This window comes from Anas acuta, chromosome 1 (assembly GCF_963932015.1).
Source record: "Anas acuta chromosome 1, bAnaAcu1.1, whole genome shotgun sequence".
Lineage (NCBI taxonomy): Eukaryota > Metazoa > Chordata > Aves > Anseriformes > Anatidae > Anas > Anas acuta.
The window spans coordinates 169,168,350-169,192,043 of NC_088979.1; the positions used below are offsets into that span (position 1 = coordinate 169,168,350).

The 23,694-nt window shown below is 45.3% G+C and overlaps 2 protein-coding genes across 3 annotated transcripts in view; one reads left to right on the forward strand and one right to left on the reverse strand.

The window, feature by feature from the left end:
- LEMD3 (LEM domain containing 3) overlaps nucleotides 1-2,469 on the reverse strand; it is a 48,412-nt gene extending 45,943 nt beyond the window's left edge. The window contains exon 1 of one of the 2 annotated variants that reach the window (XR_011091954.1): nucleotides 695-2,469. Coding sequence is in view for 1 of the 2 variants with exons in the window: in XM_068669299.1 (XP_068525400.1) it covers nucleotides 695-2,168 (1,474 nt within the window). In the remaining variant the exon portion in view is untranslated. The remainder of the gene's footprint in view (nucleotides 1-694) is intronic. The other variant, XM_068669299.1, reaches the window with a different exon arrangement.
- A 16,822-nt stretch (nucleotides 2,470-19,291) lies between these two features.
- Nucleotides 19,292-23,694, forward strand: part of WIF1 (WNT inhibitory factor 1) — a 39,576-nt gene continuing 35,173 nt past the window's right edge. The window contains exons 1-2 of the mRNA XM_068669300.1: nucleotides 19,292-19,528; nucleotides 19,619-19,758. Of these exons, the coding sequence (XP_068525401.1) occupies nucleotides 19,396-19,528; nucleotides 19,619-19,758 (273 nt within the window). The 5' untranslated portion in view covers nucleotides 19,292-19,395. The remainder of the gene's footprint in view (nucleotides 19,529-19,618; nucleotides 19,759-23,694) is intronic.

The window sequence follows — 23,694 nt, forward strand, 5'->3', positions numbered from 1 at the left end:
AATTCCATTTTCGTATGCTTTGTAAATAGAAAAAAGGTAGTTTCTAAATCCATTCCAGTCAGTTGCTTCCTTGAGAAGCCCCCAGAGAGTTTGGGATTTAAAAATGCTCTGAAATTCAAACTAAAGCACAACATTATTTTGTGTATGGTCATATTCTAAATATAGAAAAAAAGCACATTAGAAAACAACACGTAGTATGTCTAGCATTCACCACACAGTTTCTTGGAGTGTTTAACGAAAATCTGAGCCTAGCATCCTTCTCAAGCCCCAGCACACAACCTGCCTCACTATGTCCAAATCTGAGCCTTGCCGAAATCCCAGGTATCCCAATGTGCATGCTTACTTCTTTCAGATTACGGAACTGATAAGTAAGGCTTTATGCTATTAACCACGTATCCTATACACTGAAGAAAACAATCACTTTGTGAAGAAAACATGCTAGAAAACAGGGTATCAACAGATCACAGCAGGGAATAGCCAGGGTTTGAATTTATCCCCAGACGTCTAGCAATCTTTACTATATTGCTTTAGGAAAGCCAGTCAACTTCTCTGTGCTCCATCCTACAGGGGAAGTTTACGGCAAAGTGGAACCCAGAACTGCTCAGCAGGGTATGCCTGGAAATGCAGAGTTGAATTAACAGCAGTACATCCAGTTGCAGACAGAAACTGCCCTTACCCTTGACCTAATACTTACTGTTGACTCCCACATCCTCAGCTACGCCAGAACCTCTCATTCTCAGGTATGTGAATCCCAGTATCAGAAAGAACAAGCATGCAGCAGTTAAGAGGAACATGGACAGGTAATGTGCACTGAAGCCTCCAGTGGTGGATACCTCCTCTCTTTTGAACTGTTGGAGAAGCTCCTCCTCGGGCTCTGAGAGATTCTTCTTGTAGGTGTTTTTCAGGTAGGTATGATTCGAACCCGTATGATTGGAGTGGTTGAGTCTAAGGGAGGAGATGATGCCACCCGGGGGGAGGCTGTTGGTTGCTGAATAGATCCTGGACTCCACGTTATAGCTACCAGCCGTGCTGCCGAGGACATGATTGTTGCTCGTTTTCCTAACGGCGCCCGGAGGCTCGGCGATTTTACCGCTGCCGTCCACGTCTGCGATCGGCGGCGGCAGCAACAACGCCGTGGGGGATTTCTTCGAGAGGCCGAGGCGGTACCGAGGGCCGGGAGGGCTCGAGTCCAGATTCTCGCATCCTCCTCCTCCTCCTCCTCCTCCCCCCACGGCCGCCGCCTCCTCATGGTTCCTGCCCCTGTCTAGACTCCCGGCAGCCGCCTCCGCCGCCGCCCTGTCATTCGTTACGGCTACCCCGGCCCCGCAGCCTCCTCCAGCCCTCTCTTGGCCCGTCTCCATCACGCCAGCGCCGGCCGCGGCGCATTTGCTCGCTATGAATGGAGCCGGAGCCCTGCCGAGGCTCCGTCTGGGCCGGCGAGCCGCGGCCGGCTCCTCCTTGTGTACCTGCTGCCTGCCCCGAGCCCCCTCCTCCTCCTCCTCCTCCTCCGAGTCGGAGTACTTGTCCCTGCCGCTGTAGGCCAGCAGCCGGCTGCCGTTCACCGCCCGGTTCTTCCAGCGCTGCTGCTGCTGCTGCTGCTCGCCCTCCTCCTCCTCCTCTTCCTCCTCCTCCTCCTCCTGCTGCTGCTGCTGCTGCTGCCGGCCGCCTGCCGCGGGCTCCCCGCCTCCCTGAGGCGCCGCCGCCGCTCTGCGGGCCGCCGCCGCCCCCCACCAGGCGCTGCCCTTCCTCCGCGCCGCCTCCTCGGCCGCCGGGGGGGCGCCGGGCCTGGGGCCGCGGCCGAGGGGCGCAGCCCGCTCCCTCCTGCCGCCCGCCGGGCCCCGCGGGCCGGCCTCGGCGTCCGACTCGTCCGAGCTGAAGCCCAGCAGCACCTTCCCGGCCCCGGCCCCGGCCCCGGCCCCGGCCGCGGTGCCCCTCAGGTAGGGGCGCTCTCCCAGCCGCGCCGCCGCTCCGCCCGCCGCCGCCGCCGCCTTGTTGGTGCTGCCGCTGCTGCCGTTGCGCGGCTTGCCCGCCCGCTCCTCCTCGCGCAGCTTCTTCAGCTTCTTGAGGTAGACGGGCCGCGTGCTCTCCGTCACCAGCCCCGGCGAGAGCCCGAAGCGCCGCAGCTCGGCGAAGAGCTCCTCGTCCGTCAGCTGCGCGGCCGCCGCCATTTTGCGCTCCCCCGGCCCCCGCCGCCGCCGTTTCCTACCCACGCGCCGCGCTCCCCGCCGGAACTGACGCGTGCGCACTCGGCCGCGGCCTGGGCCCGCCCGGCGGCACCAGGGAGGGAGGAGGGGGCGCGGCGGGGCGGGCCCCGCGCGGGGGGGGCGGCGGGGATCGCACCGACAGCGGGGCCCCGGGGAGGCTGGGAGGGCACCGCAGGGAGCCCGCGGGGTGCTCTCAGCCCCGGCAGCTCAGCCGTGTGCTGGGTGCAGCCTCGCCGCGTTGAATGAGCCCCGAAAGCCCCCTGTGCGTCTCTCCCCGGGAGGCTGCCTCGTCCCCGCCATCCCGCTCCTCACCCACCGCTCGGTGAAGTTTCCTCGTGCGGGAGGGCAGGGCAGCAAACAAGGATCTGTCCCCTCCTGTGAGGAAACCGATGATGTGCAGAGAAATAAATGCTCTGGGAAGCTGCTTCTTGGCAATTGTCAAGCATCACCCTCATTAGGTTTACAGTTTAGGTTTACAATTCAGGTCTTACAACTATCCGGATGCTTGTGGCTCTTTGGGAAAACACACTCCTTCAAATACAGCAAAAATTAACAATATGAATGCCTCTTTGTCGAGATGATTGTACCCATATGAGGATACGTCATCCCGACATTTCTCAGAGCATGAGGTGTGTGATGATTACCCTAGGGTGTCCCTTTGGCTGCAGGCCTCGTGTGGAGACCTCAAAATCTCCTTCTGACATGCATGCCTCTGTCTCTCCATCCCCAAACGGGAAAAGTTTGGGTTTCCCTACTGATAATCACATCATAAATGCAGCAACCTGAGTTTACATTTCATCCTGACCACAACTGGCCTTTTAACAATATGGGCAGAAGTGGTTCAGAAACAGGATCCAGCTGTAAGCACAGTTACACTTTTCTCCCTCACAGTCTGCCACAGTGAAGGTAATGTGCATGTGCCCTGCTAACATCAAAGCTGAAGTTGCTAACCTCAGTTACTGAGGAACGTTTGCAGAGCTGGAGTTGAGGTAGCTGTGTGCTAAACACCAGGCCAGTCTACAGAGCTACAAGAGTAGCATGAAACTATCTTTCATAATGGTGATGATGAATGGTGATGATTAACCACTGCACCCCACCTGCCATCTGACCTGCCACACCTGGAAACAGAGAACCGATCATCATATTGCTCACCGAAACCTCCTTCAGCATTCTGAAGCTGAAGAATATAGAAGGGTCTCTGTTACAGGGGTGCTTTTCATGGTACCGCTGCATACAACTTCCTGCTTGTAACACCTGCAGAGGAATAATTTCAAATGTTACAGTGCTGTGCCCTTAGAGCAACACGCAGAGCTCCACGTGTAAGGAGGATGACACTTGAAAGAGCTCCGTCACACATTAAACCACTAACATAAACGCACCCGCCCTGCCCCACCTTCCCATTGGTAAATAGCTAATTGATATTCCAAACACCTCTGACATTCCACTCCTCTTCAGGGAGGAGCAACCCAAACCTTCCAGCAGCCACCTGAAATACACATTTGAATACGCACCCCAGGATCACTGCTTACGTCTAACTACATCTGACACTGGCTAAACCACCAGCAGCCAGTCCCAGGTCTGATACCATTAAGACAAGTGCATATCTGGCTAGTGCCCACTCTGGCACCCTTCTTTCATTAGAAGAGCGTATGCTGCCCTAAAAGAGGTGAAGATCCCTTGATCTTACCAATACAACTCATACATTCCATCTTTGTATTACAGCAAGGGCATTAATTAATTTATAAACCTGTTTACTTAGCAATAAGAGCGCAGTAAATACTACAAATTGCTAACAAATTAGTCACCTCCTGCAAAACTATAGCGTGTAGATAAACAAATCAGCTGACTGAAAAGTGTGTATATTCCAAGTCATGTTTTAAAATGTCTGCCAAAATATTTCGAAATGTTTCAAAAAATACGTCTTCTGGTTGATATTGAAGTAAGGATGCTACCAATCCAAAATCTCTGCATTTATTTAATAGCATAGATTAGTATCAGTATCTCCAGGTAGCAGATTTTTCAGTAGATACTCTTTTAAAGGTAACTTGACTGCAGGGACTGTAGAGACTGTTCTTCATCAGGAAAAACTGGCTGTTGGTTTCCAAACAAGATATTTTGTATTTTCCGTGTCATCCTTAAGGACTGGGGCTCTAAGGAAACTTCCAGTTCTTGCATCAGGTGAAATTGTGTTCTGCGAGTCAACAACAATGCTTCTATCAACCTCATTGGGCCTGGGGTTTGAAGTAGTGTCTTAGTACCTCTTATATCTTTCTTTCCCGATTTCACATTTGTGTGATGTTTGTGATTTTTCGTAAGTATTGAGAATCTCTCTCTGACAGTTTGCCTTTCTACAATTAGCATGTCTCATTGCAACTTCGTGTTTTGCTGATATATCTTTTGCAGATACGCTTTTCTTTCCTGAGGGCATCCTATTCATGTTCAAAAGCCTTATGCCATCTCTTGCCTTTGGATTGCTGCTTGTTTGTTGCTAAGATGTGGGCACCCACAAGATGTCTAATGCTCATACTTCCCACTTGTTCCGGGCTGTGTGCGTATCACAACAGTGTGAGCACAGCATGCTAGATAACCTTCATCCCCACAAGGCAGCCACGTCTCCATTTTGCAGGTCTTGCCCCAGTGTCCCACAGTAGTTCCACTCCCACAAACTGTGTGATAACCTGCTGTGACTGTGCACGTCCTGTCTCTAAAAGTAAACAACCTTAGTTCATAAGTCTGAGACTTCGTAAGACAACAGAATCCCCTCCCACAGGTAATACTTTGCCTTTTATATAACCTACATTCATATATAGGTTATTTATATCTCAATTGGGTATTTATCTGTGACCAGGATCTGTAATTCCTGGCACACTTTATTATGGCTCTATTCCTGTCCTTTAATGGGACTGCTGGAGGCATTACTGCTGACTGTGTTTTGAACAAAATACCACCCTTAAGAATGGCTTTTAAAAGTTGTATTTATTTTTAAAAGGGGGCATTATTTACACTCGGGGCTTTCATTAAAATTTGCTTTGTGTGTTCAATACTTTCCTCAGGAACCAGAATAGCTAGGTATATTTATTTTAAAACTTGAACCCAAACTGTCCAGCTCCCCAGCAACCGAGTTTAAAGAAGAATGCCAGATATTATATGACAGGAGATTTCACAAAAGAGTGACAAAGAAGTTATAAGAAAATAAATAAGAATATAGGGAAACCAAGCCAAATCAAACCAAAACCAAAATATACATGGGCTTCAGGAATAAAATAAAGAAAAAATGGTGGCTTACGTCTGATGTATATTATGGTAGTCAATTTTTACCTTCTAGCCTCTTCTTTTGGGAAGCTACCAGAAACATTGTAGTTGTCACAGAGGCAGTTAAATGGTTGAGGGGTCCACCCTGAGTTATTCACAATGAAAGGATAAATTTCGTATGGTATCAAAATGGCAGTCAGCTGCTGGTCCCTAAAGCCTTCTTGCCCTGTTCACAAAGTAGTTGTTGCAAGAAGACTACTGTAAGAGACAGTTAAGGTGGGTGACAAATCAGTTGTGTCACTCATTCTCTAAATTATTGCTGCAGATTGCCTCCAGAGTATTTAATTTAAATCTGAAAAGGAAAAAGTGAAGCTTTGTTTGGAGGTCAGACAGAGTGTTTTTCAGATTGGTTGCCTACTCCCAGCATACAGAAACTCTGGCTAGGTATAACACTCATTTGTGATCCAGAATTGGCAGAGTTATTTTTACACATATATGATGCCCTACTAGCATAGTTGTGGCCAAACTTCCCGACAATACACTCTTCGGGGTTTTGAGCATTTACTTTCCTTTTATTAGGTACCCCTCACAAAAGCTTGCTTTCAAGGACAGAGGAAGGATAAAAGCTAGAGATGCACCCTTAACCTCAGGAGGATATTGGGAAGGGATCCCATCAGTCTGAAATCAACAGAACAATGAAAAGCAGAGAAGTTTCATTTCCTACACTCCTGTACCTTTCTTTCTAAAGGACAATAGCTGTCTGCACCGTGTAGGATGCAGACGTGTTGAACAGACGTGAGGAGATTTTTGATGATGTCCTAAACAACCTTTGATATAGGTGTAGACATGGCACTTTAGTCTGGGACCTCGATAGTGTTTGGCAGCAACACAAAGAACAGTGTAGTCATAGCCATAAAGAGCTCGCTGTTTACGATTCTATCCTTGACTTTGATCCAATGCTAACGTCTTGAAAACTTACGTTTATTTCATTCATGTAATAACATTTAGAAGAAGCGCCATCATTCATGGAACAGAAGAAATGAAGTTTTCTTTTTACATTTTCATTTTAAGGCTAATTGTGTAATACATTTTTCTTGCCACAAGGCTCTGCTTTCAATTTGTTCAATGAATAAGCAGAGGACCAAATTCAGTGTGTTCCGAAGAATTATTAGCCCTACTATTTATGCAATTTTAGCTCATGGAGACTTCACCCAGTTCCATTGCTTTCTTGTACTATACAAAGATGAGAGCAAGTATTCCCTGTCTCATGAATGCACACTTACCTCCATGACCTCCTGTCAGAACTGCATGCAAGATCCATAGGCAGGAAGCCAGCAGCCCTTAGAAAATCCCATGTGTCCATGGAAGCACTTTACATCTCTGCAGCACAGGCTGCCACAATTGTATCGGTATCTCCTGCTCTCAGCTTCTTACGGAGTATTGAATCAATCCTTTTGTTGCTAGTGCTCAGTGGTATGGGCCTTGCATATTTAAAAGATTTCCTTAAGCTGTGCAATTTTCTCTGTCAATAACTTCACCCACTTAGAACATTTCTCCCATAGCGGGAAAAAGAAATTCCATAAGAACAGCTCACAGGCAATGGGAACAAAGTCCCTCTGGCTCTAAGGTCTGCTGTTTCCTACTCCAAGTATATGTATATGCTGCATTTCTATGACTTCACTTTTGTTTGCTCTCATAAAAATCAAGAACATTTAGGGAGTGTTCATGACAAATGAACGTTTGCCTCCAGGTAGGTAGGTTATACACATCTGCACTCTAAAGTCAACTGGTCCTACCTGAACCAAAGCTGCCGTGTCACACACCATGAGAGTTTTTAGCATGCACTACGTGCTCCGTTTGCCTGCCACATGTAGATGACACTGTTGCATTCATTTACCCTCTGTGAGAATGATACACTGAAGTTTTTCCTTCATCACTGCTCACCCACAAACTTCATGTCCCCCGCAAACGATGCCGCTAATCAATTCTGCCCCACTGCTTCAGCTGCTACTCTGTGGAGCGTGCCATGGTGACAAGCCCATCAGGGGGCCACATCCATCCTTCAGAGGTGCTGAACTCGATATGCCAGCAGGGAGCTGCTGTTCCCAGTGCCTGGGCACTGAATGGCAGAGGGGGACAGGTTTCACCATGCTGGAAGTCACGTAATGTGTCTGTCCTCTGCAAGGCAAAATGTGACTATAACCTGAATACACATTCTCCCTCTACTAGTAGTCTCAGTTTGGCATAAATGTAACCAAAATAAAGCACTTTTCAGAGTTGAGCTCCTATGTCAACACGACTGAGCATCCTGACTGGAGACTGGAGCTAAGGATGCCCAGAAACTGATGACTTGGCCCCACAGTAATGTCCTCCGCTTATGTGGCCTATTGTTCTTAATTCTGCATGGTCATTGCAGGCCAAAGATCTCCCTTTTCCCCTCACATGTCAGATTTCATATGAAGGCCAGATCCTTCAAGTCCATTGTGTACCGTGTAGCATCCTGGCCAAAGATTTTATGCAATTTCTCAGACCAGAGACACATCTGATGAGCCACTTTGGTTATTGTATGTGACCTGAAAAAAAAAGATGGCCTTCACCTTGTTGAACTTGCATTAGAACTGCAGTCCTTTTACTGTAAATTGTTGGACCAGCTCCAATATTACTTCTGGGAAATCCACACAGCCGCAAAACCCTAGTCCTCTCCCTGCGTAGCCAGACAGGAGCAATGCTTCCTGCCTGATCTCCAGCTCACCTTTGTGTGACTGTAATTGGGCTGGAGTGGAATATCTCCCTTTTCTTGTGGAAAAGAAGCATAAAAAGAAGAAAAAATAAAAATAAAAATCACTCAGGGGTAAGACAGTAGAAATAGGGGAAAGAGTATCAAAAAGAAGGAAGGTAAAAGGAGTAGAAGAGGGAAGAACAGAAAATAGCAATAGCAAAATACACAACAAATTAAGAGCCAAATACTGAAACGGTTGCTTTGAGCCATGGTGCAGAGCTGTTCTTAACAGAAAATTTAGAGGAAACGTTTGGAGGAGCTCTACGTGCCAATGGCGTGAGGTAGGGCAGGGGGAAGAGGGCGTGTTTCTGCTACCCATCCCCACTGCTTAGGGAGCAGTAGGTGGAGGAGTGAACGCTCCTCTCATCCGCACCATGACTTCATCTGGAGGGCAAACAGTTGTGCTCCAGATGTCTATGGAGAAGGAAAATAGCTCTTGCAGAGCTGAAGAACTGGGGACCCAGAGCACACCGGGTAATGCACCCTCTGAAAAACAGGGTAGAAGCTCTTCTAGCTCACCACTGTTTATCAAGCCAGGCTTCCCCTGGCTAAAACTAGCATGTGTGAATGCTTTCCAGGAAAAAAATAAATAAATACAGTATGAAAAATAAAATGGTACCCAATGTAACAGTGATCTGAACAATTCTTCCCTGCAAAGAACCTGTGAGAAGTGGCAAACCACCCCGTATGCAGCTGGTGTACAAGTGGAGGGTGCTCAGACAGCTGTGATCTGAGCAGAGTGAGAAAGGAGAACAGGATATCTTTCTGCACTCTCAACCCAAAATAGTCAAAAGAGTCTGCCAATGGCATAAAATAAATATCGATACTGTATTTTACAGATAGGGAACACAGGGTAAGATACAAACTTCTACATTTAAGTTTCTACTTTACCTTAAGCACTATGAATAATCCTTTAAAACTGCTTAAATTAAGCATGCATTTCAGTGTTAGCAGAATAAAGGATCCAAATGACTCACCAGAGGTTGTAAAGACAACTGTGGTAGGGCTGTGAACTAAGTTCATGGCACGAGGGCACCAGACGGGAAGTGAAGAGACTTGTACTTCGCTCTTGGCTGTGCCACTGACTTGCTGTGTGGCAAATCACTTCCTCTTCAGGTGACTCAGTTTCTCCCACAGGCAAATGGAAATAATGATTCACCTTTGTAAAAGTCCTGTAAGAATGATGATGGAAAATGTTATAGAAGAGAAAAGTTGGAATTCCATCCCAGTGCTTCCCCACCCCATCCTTTGTCCTCCACTTGCTGGATTTTTTGGAGAATGGTACCTTTGTTACTGTGAATAGTATCCTTGTTAGAGATAACAAAACAGCAAATTGTACAGAATTAAATGCAGGGTGACTACTATTTTTTGCTATAAACAAACAGAAGATGTTCTGAAAGAAAATTCTCCATGTTGCAGTTAGTCAGCCAAAAAATAAAATGCCAGTTAGCTACTCGATCCAGAGGGAAAAACAGTATGTAACTATGTAATTTTAAAAGTTGTCATAACATAATCAGAAACAAGGTAGTTGGATGTTATTATACCCTTATGAGTTGTGTTGAAACAGGTAGAGATAAGAAGAGCTGAGTGAGACAGTGTTAGATCATGAAAGGAAGATTTTTAAAGCCAACAGGTTTGTTAACAGCAGAAACAAGAAAACACATTGCAGTAGAGGTAAGGTGCTAGATGAGGACAAAAATGGGTACAGGCCTTGCATTGTGGGTTTGTGGCCAGGGAAACTGAACTAACCCTGCTTCAAACTCACTAAGCAACATGGGGAAGATGAGCAAATCAAACTTCTCAGTGAGCCTTTTGCAATGTCTTCATTATTTTCTAAATGCCCAGGTTCAGATGGATACAAGACCAATTTTTAGAAATGTTGTTCTTGCCAGATCTAAAAGAAATTAAAAGGAAAATCATCTAGTAAAATATAGGAGGGAAACTCTTCCAGCTAAAAACTAAAATTTCCATTATTAATTACTTGTATGCAAATTTTCAAAATCATACAAGCACATTTTCAACTTAGTGTACATCTGCTATTTGTTATAACCACATGACAATCCACAATCAGATAATTAGCCAGCTGTATCTGAGCTAGCTATGCTGATCAAGATGGTACCTTCAAATTCATGATTAAATCTTTATTTTACATATGAAACTGAACATGTGCAATCTAGAAATTATGCTTCAATTATTATTTTAATAAAGCATTTTAAACTCTTTGGCATTGAGAATATTGTGCAATCTCAGTAAAACCAACTCGAATAGGTCTTAAACATAATTTTACATTTTATCTTACCTGGGCAAGTTTTCCAAACTCCTTTACGGATCTTAAGCTCAGAAGCAACTGCATGCCCATTCTCAGATACATCTGGATATATTTTGATCTTGTGAAAGAATATAAAAATAATTTTAAAACCAAATTGTTCCATGAAATCTGTAAGCACTTCAATTGCTTCCATAAATTTTGCATGACGCTGTGACATTTATTTTGTGCTATTGTCTTGTAATTCAGTTTTAGCTTTCTTCTATAACATATCTTTGTTTTCCATTGCTTTTTTTACTGACTCTCTGGAGCATTTCCTATTCCGGTTTTCATTTACTGAAGCCATGCTTAAGGACATATTACTCTTTATTGCTTCCCTTATGAAATGATTTACCATGCACAGTACAGTACTTTTTACATCATTTTACATCATTCATATTGATGTTGTGTTGGCTGTACAAGATCCCTCATCCATTTTGTTAACTGTAGAAGTCTGGGCCCTTCTAAAGGGGTTATTTGCAGTTGTTGTTATGGTTTTCTGAAGAACCCATCCCAGACAAAAGTGGCTACATACACATCACAGATATACGTATACATTTCAACAGTTTCCTTATCCACCTGTTGCTCTCAGAATTTGCATCTAACTTCCAGCTACTTCACAATCTCACATTATTTCTTCCCCTTTTGATATCTGGTAGTGCTGTAGTACCGTACCTGATATAATGAATGGGTTGCTTACTTCAGGTGCTGCCTGTGTCATTTGGAACCAGAAAGGCTCTTGCTTGCTCTCTGCAGTTTGCCACTTGTGTGAAAATATTTCTGAGTCCTGTCTATTGAGCAAACCTACTTCTTTGGGAATTATAATGATTAAAAATCCTGGTGTACAAGCAGTATAGTCCTCTTGTATGTCACTCAGGCACCTGTTCTCACTACCTGCCCTCATCACAACCCAAAAGTCCTCTGCAATGCCTACTGACTTCAGCAAAAAAACATCACCAGCCTTCTGCAGAGGTTCAGTAGTCTATTATTTTCTCAGAATACCCTATTTTAATTAGATAATTTTCAGATGTGTCATTGAGTAAATATGAAAGACCATTAATGTGATTAAAAAGTTTTGCAATTATGTTTAATGCCAAGGATGTCATATTCTCTTGCTGATTTTTGCCTTTTGCACTTTTTGAATTTGCTGACACCCTGTCCTTCTATGTCTGTTTGGGCATTTCTTCCCTTGGCTTTTTTCCCTGGATGTCAAGATCACAACCCTTGGCATTCAGTTCTCCAGCTCCTTTACCTTCATTACTAAGGGGACTCCAAAGCCTTGCCCTCAGCCCAGATGTCTGGGTTCTCTGTACACAAAACCCCCCTCTTAGTCTCTCCCCCACCAAACGATGCTGCAGTTCAAAGTTGCTGAAGGTTTTATTCCTTCAGGTGGGAGAAATTAGGCTTAGCAAGTGCTAGAAACTCTACAAGATATAAAACAGAAAGTAACACTTGAATTCCCCGGGGAACAGAGAAATTAAAACTTCTGTGGCAGAAAATAATTTACTGGGGAAAGAATATTCCACAGCTAGAAAATGTTAGAGACCCTAATGATAAGCTCATTATTTTCATGGTGTAGTTCTCTGCTGGTTCCAACCACCTCACTGTCTCAATTTTTTCCTCCAACTAGCTTTGTCTATAGCTCAAGATACCTCACTTTTTTTTCTGAGCAATGTTATGTTTTACAGCTTCCCTCCTACTGGGACACGTCATTCTACCTTTGCCTGCATGCCATGTAAGCAGAACTGCCATATGTCCCATCTTCTGCTAACACATGGAGCTTGAATGGAGCTCCTAGAAAACACTCCTTCCAGGTTTCTCATTTCTGTGCTCCCACCTCTCTCGCTGCATGGTAAGAAAGAAGGAGAACTAAGGAAACTATGGGTTTTTATTTCAAGGAGAAAAGCAACTCTATTTTCTGTTCTGCAAAAACATGGCCAAAAAGAAGAAAAAAAAAAAAAGTGACAGGAAAGAGCTGAGAGATCAGCAGCTCTCTACCCTGTCATACTTAAATACATCCTTAAATGTACATGAAGTCCAGGGTGTAGGCAGTGCCACTCCAAGCATTTGATGTTGTCCACATCAGTCGACAAGGGAAGACCGACCGATGCCATCTACCTGTACTTCTGTAAGGCCTTTGACGTGGTCCCACATAATATTATGATCTCTAAATTGAAGAGACATGGATTTTAAGCATGGACCATTCAGAGGATAAAGAAGGAATTGGTTGTATGGCTGCTCCCAGAGAGTGGTGGTCAGTGATTGTATGTCCAGGTGGAGGCCAGTGATGAGTGGTGTCCCTCGGGGTCTTTCCTGGGACCAGTATTGCTTAATACCTTCATCAACAACATAGACAGTGGGATCGAGTGCACCCTCAGCAAGTTTGCAGATGACACCAAGCTGAGTGGTGCAGTTGATACACAAGAAGGAAGGGATGCCATCCAAAGGGACCTGGACAAGCTTGACAATTGGGCCCAGGTGAACCTAATGAGGTTCAACACATTCAAAAGGAAGGTGCTGCACCTGGGCCGGGGCAATCCCAGACATGAGTAGAGACTGGGAGAAGAAGTCATTGAGAGCAGCCCTGAAGAGAAATACTTGGGGGTTCTGGTGGACAAAAAGCTCGACATGAGCCAGCAGTGTGTGCTTGCCGCCCAGAAGGTTGACTGCAGAGGAGGGACCAGCAGGTCAAGGGAGGTGATTGTGCCCCTCTGCTCTGCCCTTGGGAGGCCCCACCTGGAGTACTGCATCCAGGTCTGGGGCCTTCAGCACAAGAAGGATGTGGGGCTGCTAGAGTGGGTGCAGAGGAGGGCCACAAAGATGCTCATAGGGCTGGAGCACTTCTGCTGTGAAAACAGGCTGAGAGAGTTGGGGATATTCAGCCTGGAGAAGTCTCCAGGGCAACTTCAGTGAAGCCTGGAGGTGAGAAGCAGCCAGGACATCATCACAGCAGCACCTGCACCCACAGTCTGTCAACATAACGTACAGTGAGACCAGCATTCTGGCCCCCTTAGGTCCACACCGGTTTTACTGCTGCCTTTACTGAGGCCAGGATGGCACCCCACCCAGGTTTGGAAAGGGAGGTTAGCGGGGCCACGCAGCCCCTTCCTTAGCACTGCTCAAAGCATTGAATGTGCCCAACACGCCATGCAGTGTATGAAGGCAGCTGGAGAATGCAGTTGAATGGCTGTGCTTTGAAAACCACATGATTTTTTGATTATTTCCTTTACCCACGCAGTCTGATGCCAGAGGGGAACATATGGCCCAAAGTGATTTTTTCCCAATTCATAATTCACATATTCTTTACCACATGCAAGGCATGATTTCACACTATGGCACTTGCAATCGTTTCCATATTTAGTCTTCCCTACCACAGGGTGGACAACATACATTTTATTTTCCTGCTCCTAAGGCAGTGTCACTCTGATGGTCTTTTCAGACATTGGCTAATTTTCCAAGAACGCTCCTAAAAGATTTCAATATGCTTTTTGATTACTTTCCTGATAAATTTTAACCTTAGGATTAGTTTTAATTTGGATTTTGCAAGCACTTAGAGCTTTCTTGCTGGGCACATCACAGACCACTTGACCTCTTATGAAAGATACTAGTATGATCCCATAGTTGCAGAAGCTGAGCTTTTAATCTCCAGTGCATGACATGTGCATCAAAGGCCTTGTAAGCAGCCACATTCAGCAACAAATTGTATGGCCTCATACATTTCATTCCTTTCCAGTGAGCAATATTTATTAAATCTGCCCATTATCTCCTCCACTATATGTAGCTGTTACACTCTCTGAAGGTGATGTTGTAAATAAAGTAAGGTTCAAAATGGATGTATTTTCTTTTGGTACAAATAAACATTTTGTAAATTTGATACAATAAACATTTTGTAAAGGATGAATCGATGTTAGTAGTTAATGCTCTGCCATTTCTAAGGTAGAAACTTAATTGCAGCCACTCTTTTCTTCTTCTTCCCTTTTATTTTTTTTTTACTTTGCTAAGATCCTTTAATTTTCTCTCTAAAACTGTATTAAATTCATCATTGCTTAGCACAAAACACCGCTCTCTAGTGTGGAAAAAATAAATCCCAGTACCTCTTTGTAAGACTGAAGGAGGCTATTTATCCCAGACTTAAGCAACTGGGACTGTCAAAAAAGAGCTAAAGGAGACTTAGTTTATGCAGAAATAGGTTAACAAACAATATTAGCAACCTCAGAGAGCCCTGAATCTAACATAGACTGGATTACTACTGCTTGCATCTCATAACAGATTGATTTTCTACCTGAGAAGGTGCAATCTTTGACTGAAATTCCCCTGCATTTGGGACATTTGTAAGGTCTCATAATTTTTTCTGATATGTAGTAATGTGTGAGAACAGACTGCATCTTCTGTCACAAGCAGGGCATTTAGAGGGTATATCAAGGGTATACATAAAGAGGGTATATATCAGAGGGTATGTATTTAGAGGGTATATTCCCAGTGTGGGAGAGGGAGAAGCAGCTGGAGTTCGGTAACACACAGAACACCAAGAAGTGGAGAAGAGCAGGGCGAGAGGACTTTGGTTTCCTTAGCCTTCAAAAACGTCTGGTTTCCTTAGCCACTACAAAACGGGGGGAGGATTTCCCCTTCATTCTGGAAAAGCCAGATGAAATCTGGAAGTGATCCTGCTCGAAGCCAGGCCACAAAGCGGGCCTGCAGCACCCCCAGCGCTTCCCAGGCCCGGCCGGATCCTGGCTCCCCCTAGTGCCCTCCTTCAGGGGAGCCTTCAATGAATTTTATTTATTTATTTATTTATTATTATTATTTATTATTATTATTAATTATATTTCTGCTTTGTACTACTTCAGAAATCCACCCTGGTAAGCAGAACAACACGGTAAAGGACACGGGATTTCTCCTTCTTCCCCAGGAGAACAGGTGACGATCATCAAACGAATTTGCTCATCGAGATTTGAGAAATCTGAAACAGTTGAAACCACAACTGCATAGAAATGATTTGTAAACATGCAATAAAACTGAAAACAAAAGGTCTACTTCTCTTTGATTATGATGACTTTGGTCCGATAGTTTCAAAACAAGGGTTCACATCTCTCAGTCAAACACGAAATCAGCTCCAGAAATGGAACCTGCAACCCGACACAAGATTAGAAATCATGTCACCAGGAGAAGGAGCCGGGAACCAAAGCCTCCAGGCTGATAGCAATGGCCAATTTTGGAATTAATTGATAAAACGGTGTACACTAAAAAGCCACTAAAGTCTAAACTTGCAGCAATCTATTAAGATAATGAGAGAACAGTAAAAATTCATTAATTTAAACCAGTGTGTTTTGAAGTTCAAAAGAAGGTTTTATCTCCCTTTTAAAAGTCAAGAAATGGTACATGAGTTATAAGAAGCATGCAAAACATTACAAATCCAACAATGCGAAAACTTTTAAAACTCCCCAAACGGACACTGTGCACGTAACACATGCATGCATCATAAGGTTAATAATACAGTAGCATAAAACAAAAAATGCCTACTTGATACTTTATTTTATCCCAACCCTTCTTAAGCTTGCCCTAATCTCTGCTATACTATCAATTTTAAAGACATAATTGTATGTTTTCACACCACCGTCAGGATTATCTGCCTGGATTCTGGGATGCTGCAGACAAGACTGAAGGTCTGAAGCCAAGCACCAAGAAATGAAGAACAAGAATTGGTCACTGTCTGGGAAAAATAATTCAGTAACTTGCTTATTGCCTCCTAGGAACATAACAGAAACAAGGACAAGGCTGCCTGTCTCTTCAACAATTAAATGATCACTTTTATTTCTGTCTCATTTGCTACACACTTTTAAAATTCAGCAGCAGATGAGGCAATAGCTCTAAAAATAATTGTCATCTTCAGTAGCCAGCCTGATTCAAAGCTGGGCCAATTCCATGCTCTCCAAATGGTGAGCCAGGACTATTGTAGGAAAATAAACAGAACAGACAATGGAAAGCTGTATCATATGTAATATAAAATAGGAGACGTCACCTACATCTAGACTGTGTGAAATTACAATCTTTGGAGTGATGCTTTCACATATTTTTAACACTACATTGCATAATATATTTTAAAATCACATTATATTCAGACTAATTGAATGCAGTCTTTAATTTTCCATACAAAATTTCAGAAATTTCAACATATTCCAATTTCAGCAAAACTGATTTAAAATACAAATAGTTCTACTTTTTTTTTTCTCTCTTTTTCTCTCTCTCTCTCTCTTTTTTTTTTTTCTCCTGCCAGCTCTTAATGCTCACTGCTTTGGCCTGGCCAGCAGGACTGTAAAGAGATCTAATTTGCACTGACTAACCTTTGTTTCTGCTGAAAGTGGTGGGAATTTTGTGATTCACTGAAGTGAACCCAGTGAAGGCTGAGCACTTCTGAAAATCCTGCTGCAGTTTGGTATCTTTCTCCCTATTGAAACGATGCAGATGTTAGTTATTACCTACTGATGTTCACCGCAAAGAAACAAACAAGTACAGATGTATTTACCATTTCTACACATCTGAGGGGAAGCAGCATGTATAATTTGGGGGATGAAAATTATCACCTCAGGCTGTATTTATGCCCATTACTATTATTATTTATGCCCTTTTCTCTTTTTATGAATCATCAGTGATGATCAAAGGGCATCAGGCTCTGACTTGCATATCCCTCCCTCAACGTATCATCATTCAAACCATCCCTTCATTCATTCCAGGGCTGTCATCAGGGGGATGCTGTCAGCTGCAATGAAGATCAGAGCAGGCCACAAATACACCATAGATGCATTCCTATGCAAGTGAGTGGGACTTGCAGCCACATTCACAAAATAGTTCTCTTTTCATGTATGTTTCCCACGTCACTAAATAAAGAACCACAGAAGTTTAGCTTTTCCAAGTATATTCCCGTCTGCTATCCATAGGGAGCAGACAGGAATGGGAGCTGGGAGAAAGGGGCATTTAAATAAGGAATCGAGAAGAAAATCAATATCTAGATCTTTGTACTTCAATACAAGCTTTGCAGGCTGTATCCTCAATGCATGTCCTCGTGGTGCTAAAAGGAAAGCAGCCCAGGGCAGCAGGCAGTGCCCAGCCCCTGCACTGAGCCTTGCAGGTGCAGCAGGAGGAGGGGTGCACGAGGTGCAAGCACCTCACACGCTCTGCAGGCACAAATACCTACCCACCGAGCAATGTTTCAGTCAGCATCACTTATTTCTGCAGAATCTATGCGGATCGCTGTGGCATTTTCTACACAGTTTGTGTTGTGCCACTGCATTTGCAGAGATGATGCTGCTCCAGGGCTGTTACTTGGCAATCCAATTCCACTCCGCTGCCAGATCTCAGGGAAGCCCCTTTAAGTGGTACATAAGAACACAATGCACTGAATTAGAATATACAAAAATCTTCCTATATTGAGGTCCTCTTTTAACTTTTTCCTAAAAGTGTTATCATTCAGATATAATTTCTCCTCACTGCTTTCCTCTGTAGCTGCAAACTTAACATTGCTTGTGTAAGTTGGAGTTATGAGAAAAAAAAAAAAAAGTTATTTGATTAAAAAAAATATCTACGTGGGAGCACAAGAACAAATCCATTAGCAGTAACATTTCTGAAATAATTAATAGCCATTCACTTGTAGATATCGTGGGTCTCTGCATGATAGAAATCTGTGTGATGTGGGCTTCCCTTCCCTTCCCTTCCCATCTCCTTTTATTTTATTTTATTTTATTTTATTTTATTTTATTTTATTTTATTTTATTTTATTTTATTTTATTTTATTTTAATTTTATTTTATCCCGGAGGCCGCTGCCGGCAGAGGGCGGCCTCGGCACGGAGGCCTCCGGGGGAGCGGAGGCTGAGGCCGAGGCGGGACAGCTCCGCGGCGCTGCCCGGAGCCGTGCCCAGGTGGCTGATCCAGGACAAGCGATAATTAATTAATTAACCGAGAGTCTGCAGCCCCGCCACCGGGATGGGATGGAGCGCAGGAGCATCCAGGGAAACACTCAGAGGCAGAAAATAATCGCCAGCGCCCTGCTGGAGTGTTACGGGGGGAAAGTTAGGGGGGTTATTTTAACTTCATTCTGGTTAGCTTTGGTTAATATATATATATTAACCAAAATATATATATATTAACCAAAAAAAAATATATATATATATATTCCTTCTAAAAGGATGCAGAAAATTTAGAAACAGTTTACTATATATATTTGTTTTCAATTTAAAAGCCGCGGTTCTATTTAAATAACTTTTTGAATAGAAAAAAGAAAATTCAGCTTTCCTAGGACGAGTCCCACTTTCTGCGTAAATGGCAACGTTTTGATGTTTTCCACCTACCCCCCCCCAAAAAAAAAAAACCCTTTCCTCCTTTCACCATACGCGCCCCGACCCTCAGCTGGAGCACGGCGTGTGCCGGCCGGCCCCACGCGGGGATTTATTCCCCCAAAACCCACCTTTGTCACTTGTGGGGCGAGGATGCAGCGGCTCCAGGAGAGGGACAGGGCCACGCACCGTGAGCCGCAAAACCCACGGGGCATCCCCGCGGGACACCCACGGGGGGTTCCCCACGGGGGGGATGCTCCCATAGGGGGGTTCCCACGGGGATGTGCTCCTAAGGGGATGCTCCCACGGGGGGGATGCCCCTTTGGGGGGGTTCCCACGGGGGATACGTGTTCCCACGGGTTGGGGGGGTGACCCCAAGCCCCCCCTCTCCCCGCCCCGCCCCGCCCGGTCCCTCCCGTCCCTCCCGCCCCGCAGCGGCAGAGGGCGGGCGGAGCCGGAGCGGAGCCGGAGCGGGAGCGAAGCGGAGCAAAAAGCAAAGCGGAGCAAAGCAAAGCGGAGCGGGGAGCATGGCCCCGGCGGGGCGGCTGTGCGCGGCTCTGCTCTGCGGTGCCCTCAGCCTGTGCAGCCTGCGGGCGGCGGGCCGGCAGCCCGACACGCTGTACCTGTGGATCGAGGCGCAGCAAGCCCGGGTCCTCATCGGTAAGCCGGGGTCCCCTGCCCCCCCGGGGTGCCGCGGAGGGCTTCCCGCAGCCGCCCTGCATCGCTCCCTTCCTCCTCTGCCCTTCGCAGGCTTCGAGGAGGACATCCTGATCGTGTCCGAGGGGAAGATGGCCCCGTTCACTCACGACTTCAGGAAAGCCCAGCAGAGGATGCCCGCCATCCCCGTCAACATCCACGCCATGAACTTCACCTGGCAGGCGACGGGACGGGTAGGTGCGGAGCCGGGACGCGGAGCCAGGCAGGTGCTGCTCTTCCCCCTGGGGAAGCCTCTCCGGGGCACCCCCTTGCTCCCCATTGCTCCCCATTGCGCCCCATTGCGCCCCACCGCACCCCACTGCTCCCCACCGCACCCCACTGCTCCCCAAGCCGAGCTGTGGCCAGGCAGCCCCAGCTCGGGGGTGACCCTAGAGGCAGCCCTCCAACCCCTGCACCTCCAACCCCTGCACCTGAGGTTCTGAGAGGTGAAGATGGTTCTCTCGTGCACACCTCATTTTAGGACCTTTAACCCCTCCAAATCCACAGCGAGCCCACATCTCTCGGATTCCTCTGTTGAAAAGATAAGCTTAGGTGATGCGCCTTCATGAGCAAACACGGTTTGACACGCTGACAACATGTGTTACTTGGGCATAAAGCTGAACCACGTTAGCCTAAGTTATCATGGGTACTGAACAAATCCATCCTAGCAAACATTATGGAGAAAATGAATTCATTTTTACAGTGCTGAACATTGGTTTTATGTTTTTTTCATATATTCTATATTTTATTTTATTATAAAGAGCTTGGTAAAGATAAAACAATATATACCTTCACTAAAAAAAATGTGAAAATTGGGAGTATAATTCAGCTGATTGCAGCATAACAAATTTGGTTGTGGTTTTAGTTGTTTTAAATCATTCTTTCTAGCTACAGGACTTGTTTGGCTTTGGCTTGTCTGAGGCCCTTGTAATATCTGCTGTCCTCACAATGTCTTTGAGTTCCCAAAACACTTTACCTCCTCTGTTAGAGAGGGAGGGGATATGGAGAGAGACCGGCTCAAGGTTGTTGGAGTTCCCATCCAGCTTTACAAAGAAAAAGAGTTTGTATGCCTAGGGTTGGGATTTAAATAACCAGGAATAATTGGTGTGTTTCAGGACTGTATTCCCTGCTGTTTCTCTATCAACATCTGTTACTGTACATGATGAAAATACCTCTTTTTGGAAAGGAGGTTCGAGGTGTCAGATTGAGCCCTGTCCCTCTTCTCTTGTCCTTCTTTCTCGTGCTCTGTTCTCCCTCTTTGGCTGCCTTCAGACAGCTGGTTAGGGAAAGGCAATTGTAACAGATTGGAAGAGAGTTGCAGGTTAAAGACAATGTAGAGAAGCGTTCTCTGTGAAAAACCCCTTCTGAGCTGCAGCAAAGCTGTTTAACCAATTATTCCTCCTCCTCTTTGCTGAATTACTGAATTCCTGTTAGACAAAAGAAAATTCGCAAATGAAATACATAAATGGTTAAAGCAACATATTCAATATCCCTGTTCCTACAACAGTGTTACCTTTTAGATCTTTATGGGTCAAAAAAGTACTAAAATGGAGAGACTCTGCCTTCGCAGGTCTCATAATCCCACCTAGCTCCTCCTCACCAGCGCATCTGTGTGTGCAGTCAGTACAAACTTTGGCACTCTGCTCTCATGGCTGTGGATATTTCAATCCTGATGCAGGTCTGCAGATGAAGGGCAGGGTTTCAAACAGCAGCCTTAGCTAGGGAAGGGATTTCAGCCCTCTGGTGTTTTAGGAGTTGGGTTAAGAAATGGACTTATATCCTAGAGAAACCACCTACTTTTTGGTAGCACTACGAGCCCTGATGGTTTCTGCAGCCCCTTGGAGGTGCTCAAGTACAGCTGCCTGTTCCCCACAGCTCTTGTGACCCTGTGTGGAAGGCAGGCCACTGACTGTCCCCGTGCCACCCAAGCCTTTACCTGGTGAGAAGGAACAGGAACAAACACGAGGATTTCTGCTGCCCATGGGGCAACGATGCTCACTGAGGAACCAGTTTATACATCTTAACTGGACAGTGCCCACAGCAGTGGCACAGCTGGAGTAGGGTAAAAGTTGCTTGTGACAAAAGAAAAGAGTTTCTCCAGAATTTCCCATATTTTGTAAAGGGGGAGAGATGAGACTGTAGGTGTTACCAGTGGTTTATCATGGTAGTGTTTAGCTTTTAGATACAGAGGTTTTTAGAAGACATCCCTGACATCCGTGAATGTCTTAGAAGACATTCCCTGACATCCAGGAAAACGTTAAACACCTGCTGCTTTTGTTCTGTCAGAACACTTTTTTGTCTGGGAACTTCCTATGTCAAGGAAAGGGAGAGGAGAGGAGAGGAGAGGAGAGGAGAGGAGAGGAGAGGAGAGGAGAGGAGAGGAGAGGAGAGGAGAGGAGAGGAGAGGAGAGGAGAGGAGAGGAGAGGAGAGGAGAGGAGAGGAAAATGCAAAAACACTATTACTTTTTGAAAGAAGAAGGGCACGTAAGACATTGAAGTACTAGACTGCTTCCTGTAAAACAGCCATTAACTAGCATCCAGTTGTCTCCTATTTGGCAAAAAATGAAAACTAAAACTTTTTCTTCTGTGAGTCTCGTGTCTTGTGCCTTACAGACCTCTTACTCTTGTATCCCACTTGAGATTTGAAAACGTTTCTCCAGGGCTCCGAGGTTTTGGGGGCTGGCAATGGTATCTGCCACAGCCCCTAGCAGTATCTAGACCCGTTTTGGGTCTGTAGATACCAGACTTCTCCTGAGTGTGTATAGGAGATCACGTCAGTGCCCTGGCACAGTTCCTAGCCCTGGGATCACCAAGGCAGGCAGGGAGGGAGCACTGTGGGGCCAAGTCTCCCCTGCCACACACCTTGTGTCCCTGCTTGCACCTGTGGGGATAAATATCCCGTGGGCAGGTCACAACTACCAGGTCCTGGGATAAACAGCCACGTAAAGCGTGGGTTAGTAAGCAATCCAACGCAGAGAGTGGCGATGCTTCTCTTCTCTGTCCTGTGCTGCTGTCTCTGTCCAGGTTCTAGGTTAAAAATGCATGTTGAATGCCACGCTTTGAGGACTGCATTATGGCTGCATGCTGTGTAAAGTAAAGTGGTAAAATCCCATTGCATTTAGATGTTACGTTTCTAATGCTGTGACTGGTGTATGATAGCAGACAGTTAAAGCTGTTTTCACTGGAAAATATTAATCAAAGAACAAGACTTGTTGCTTTTAATCCCTGTTCCATTAGTCCTAATTACGTATTAGGAAATATTAGGGAAATCCCAAAATGTAAGTATCTCCAGATGCTGAATCCCTGTTTTTTTCTGGCTAAGTCAAGATGAGGCAAGCAGGGGATATGAGAGGCTAGAGGGCTGCAGAACGGGATCACTATGTCTTTATGCACTTTATGTTTCCACCTGAGAATTTTAACATATAATTACAGATGTTGTGTTCTGTTTAGAAAAAAAAAAAGTTATCAGTGAACTGGCAACTAGAAAGATTGGCCCTTGATAGGCAAGATTACAAAAACAAAAATTAGTGGTAATATATATCATACAGTAACCATCCATGTAACCACTAAAACTCACTGGTGTTGCTTCATGCTCTTATTCTGTATGTTTGGGTTTTTGTTTGTTTGTTTGTTTGTTTTGCAAAAGAGAGAATAATGGCTTTTGGGGTCTTGTCCTCTGGGAGAGATTGCCCTTATAGACTTCCCAGAGAGAAGAACAGACCCTATTATGCTAACTGGTACTCCATGTTTCACTCCAGGGAAACCACTGGAAGGTACCAAAGGTTGTGGTGATAACATCATCTCAACAGCGCTTAGAAGCTTATTTAAGCTCCAAATCCATGAACACCAGTACATCGATTAACTTTCTGTGGCATTTCTGATAGCAAGAAAATTAACTTGATGTGAGTGAGTGTAGGTGGGGGAAAACCATATCCAAAAAAAAAAAAAAAGTAAATCTGCATAGGAAGATGTTGGGGACATGCCTTTGGTCTGGGAGTGCTTCTGGTCAGGGAAGCCCAGAAGACAGGAGGTAAGGGGGCATCCCAGCACGTAGTGCTCAGGGCTGATACATGATGCAATGAGATCTGTACCTGCTGGAAAAACTGGGATACCTCTGTGCAAAACGTTAT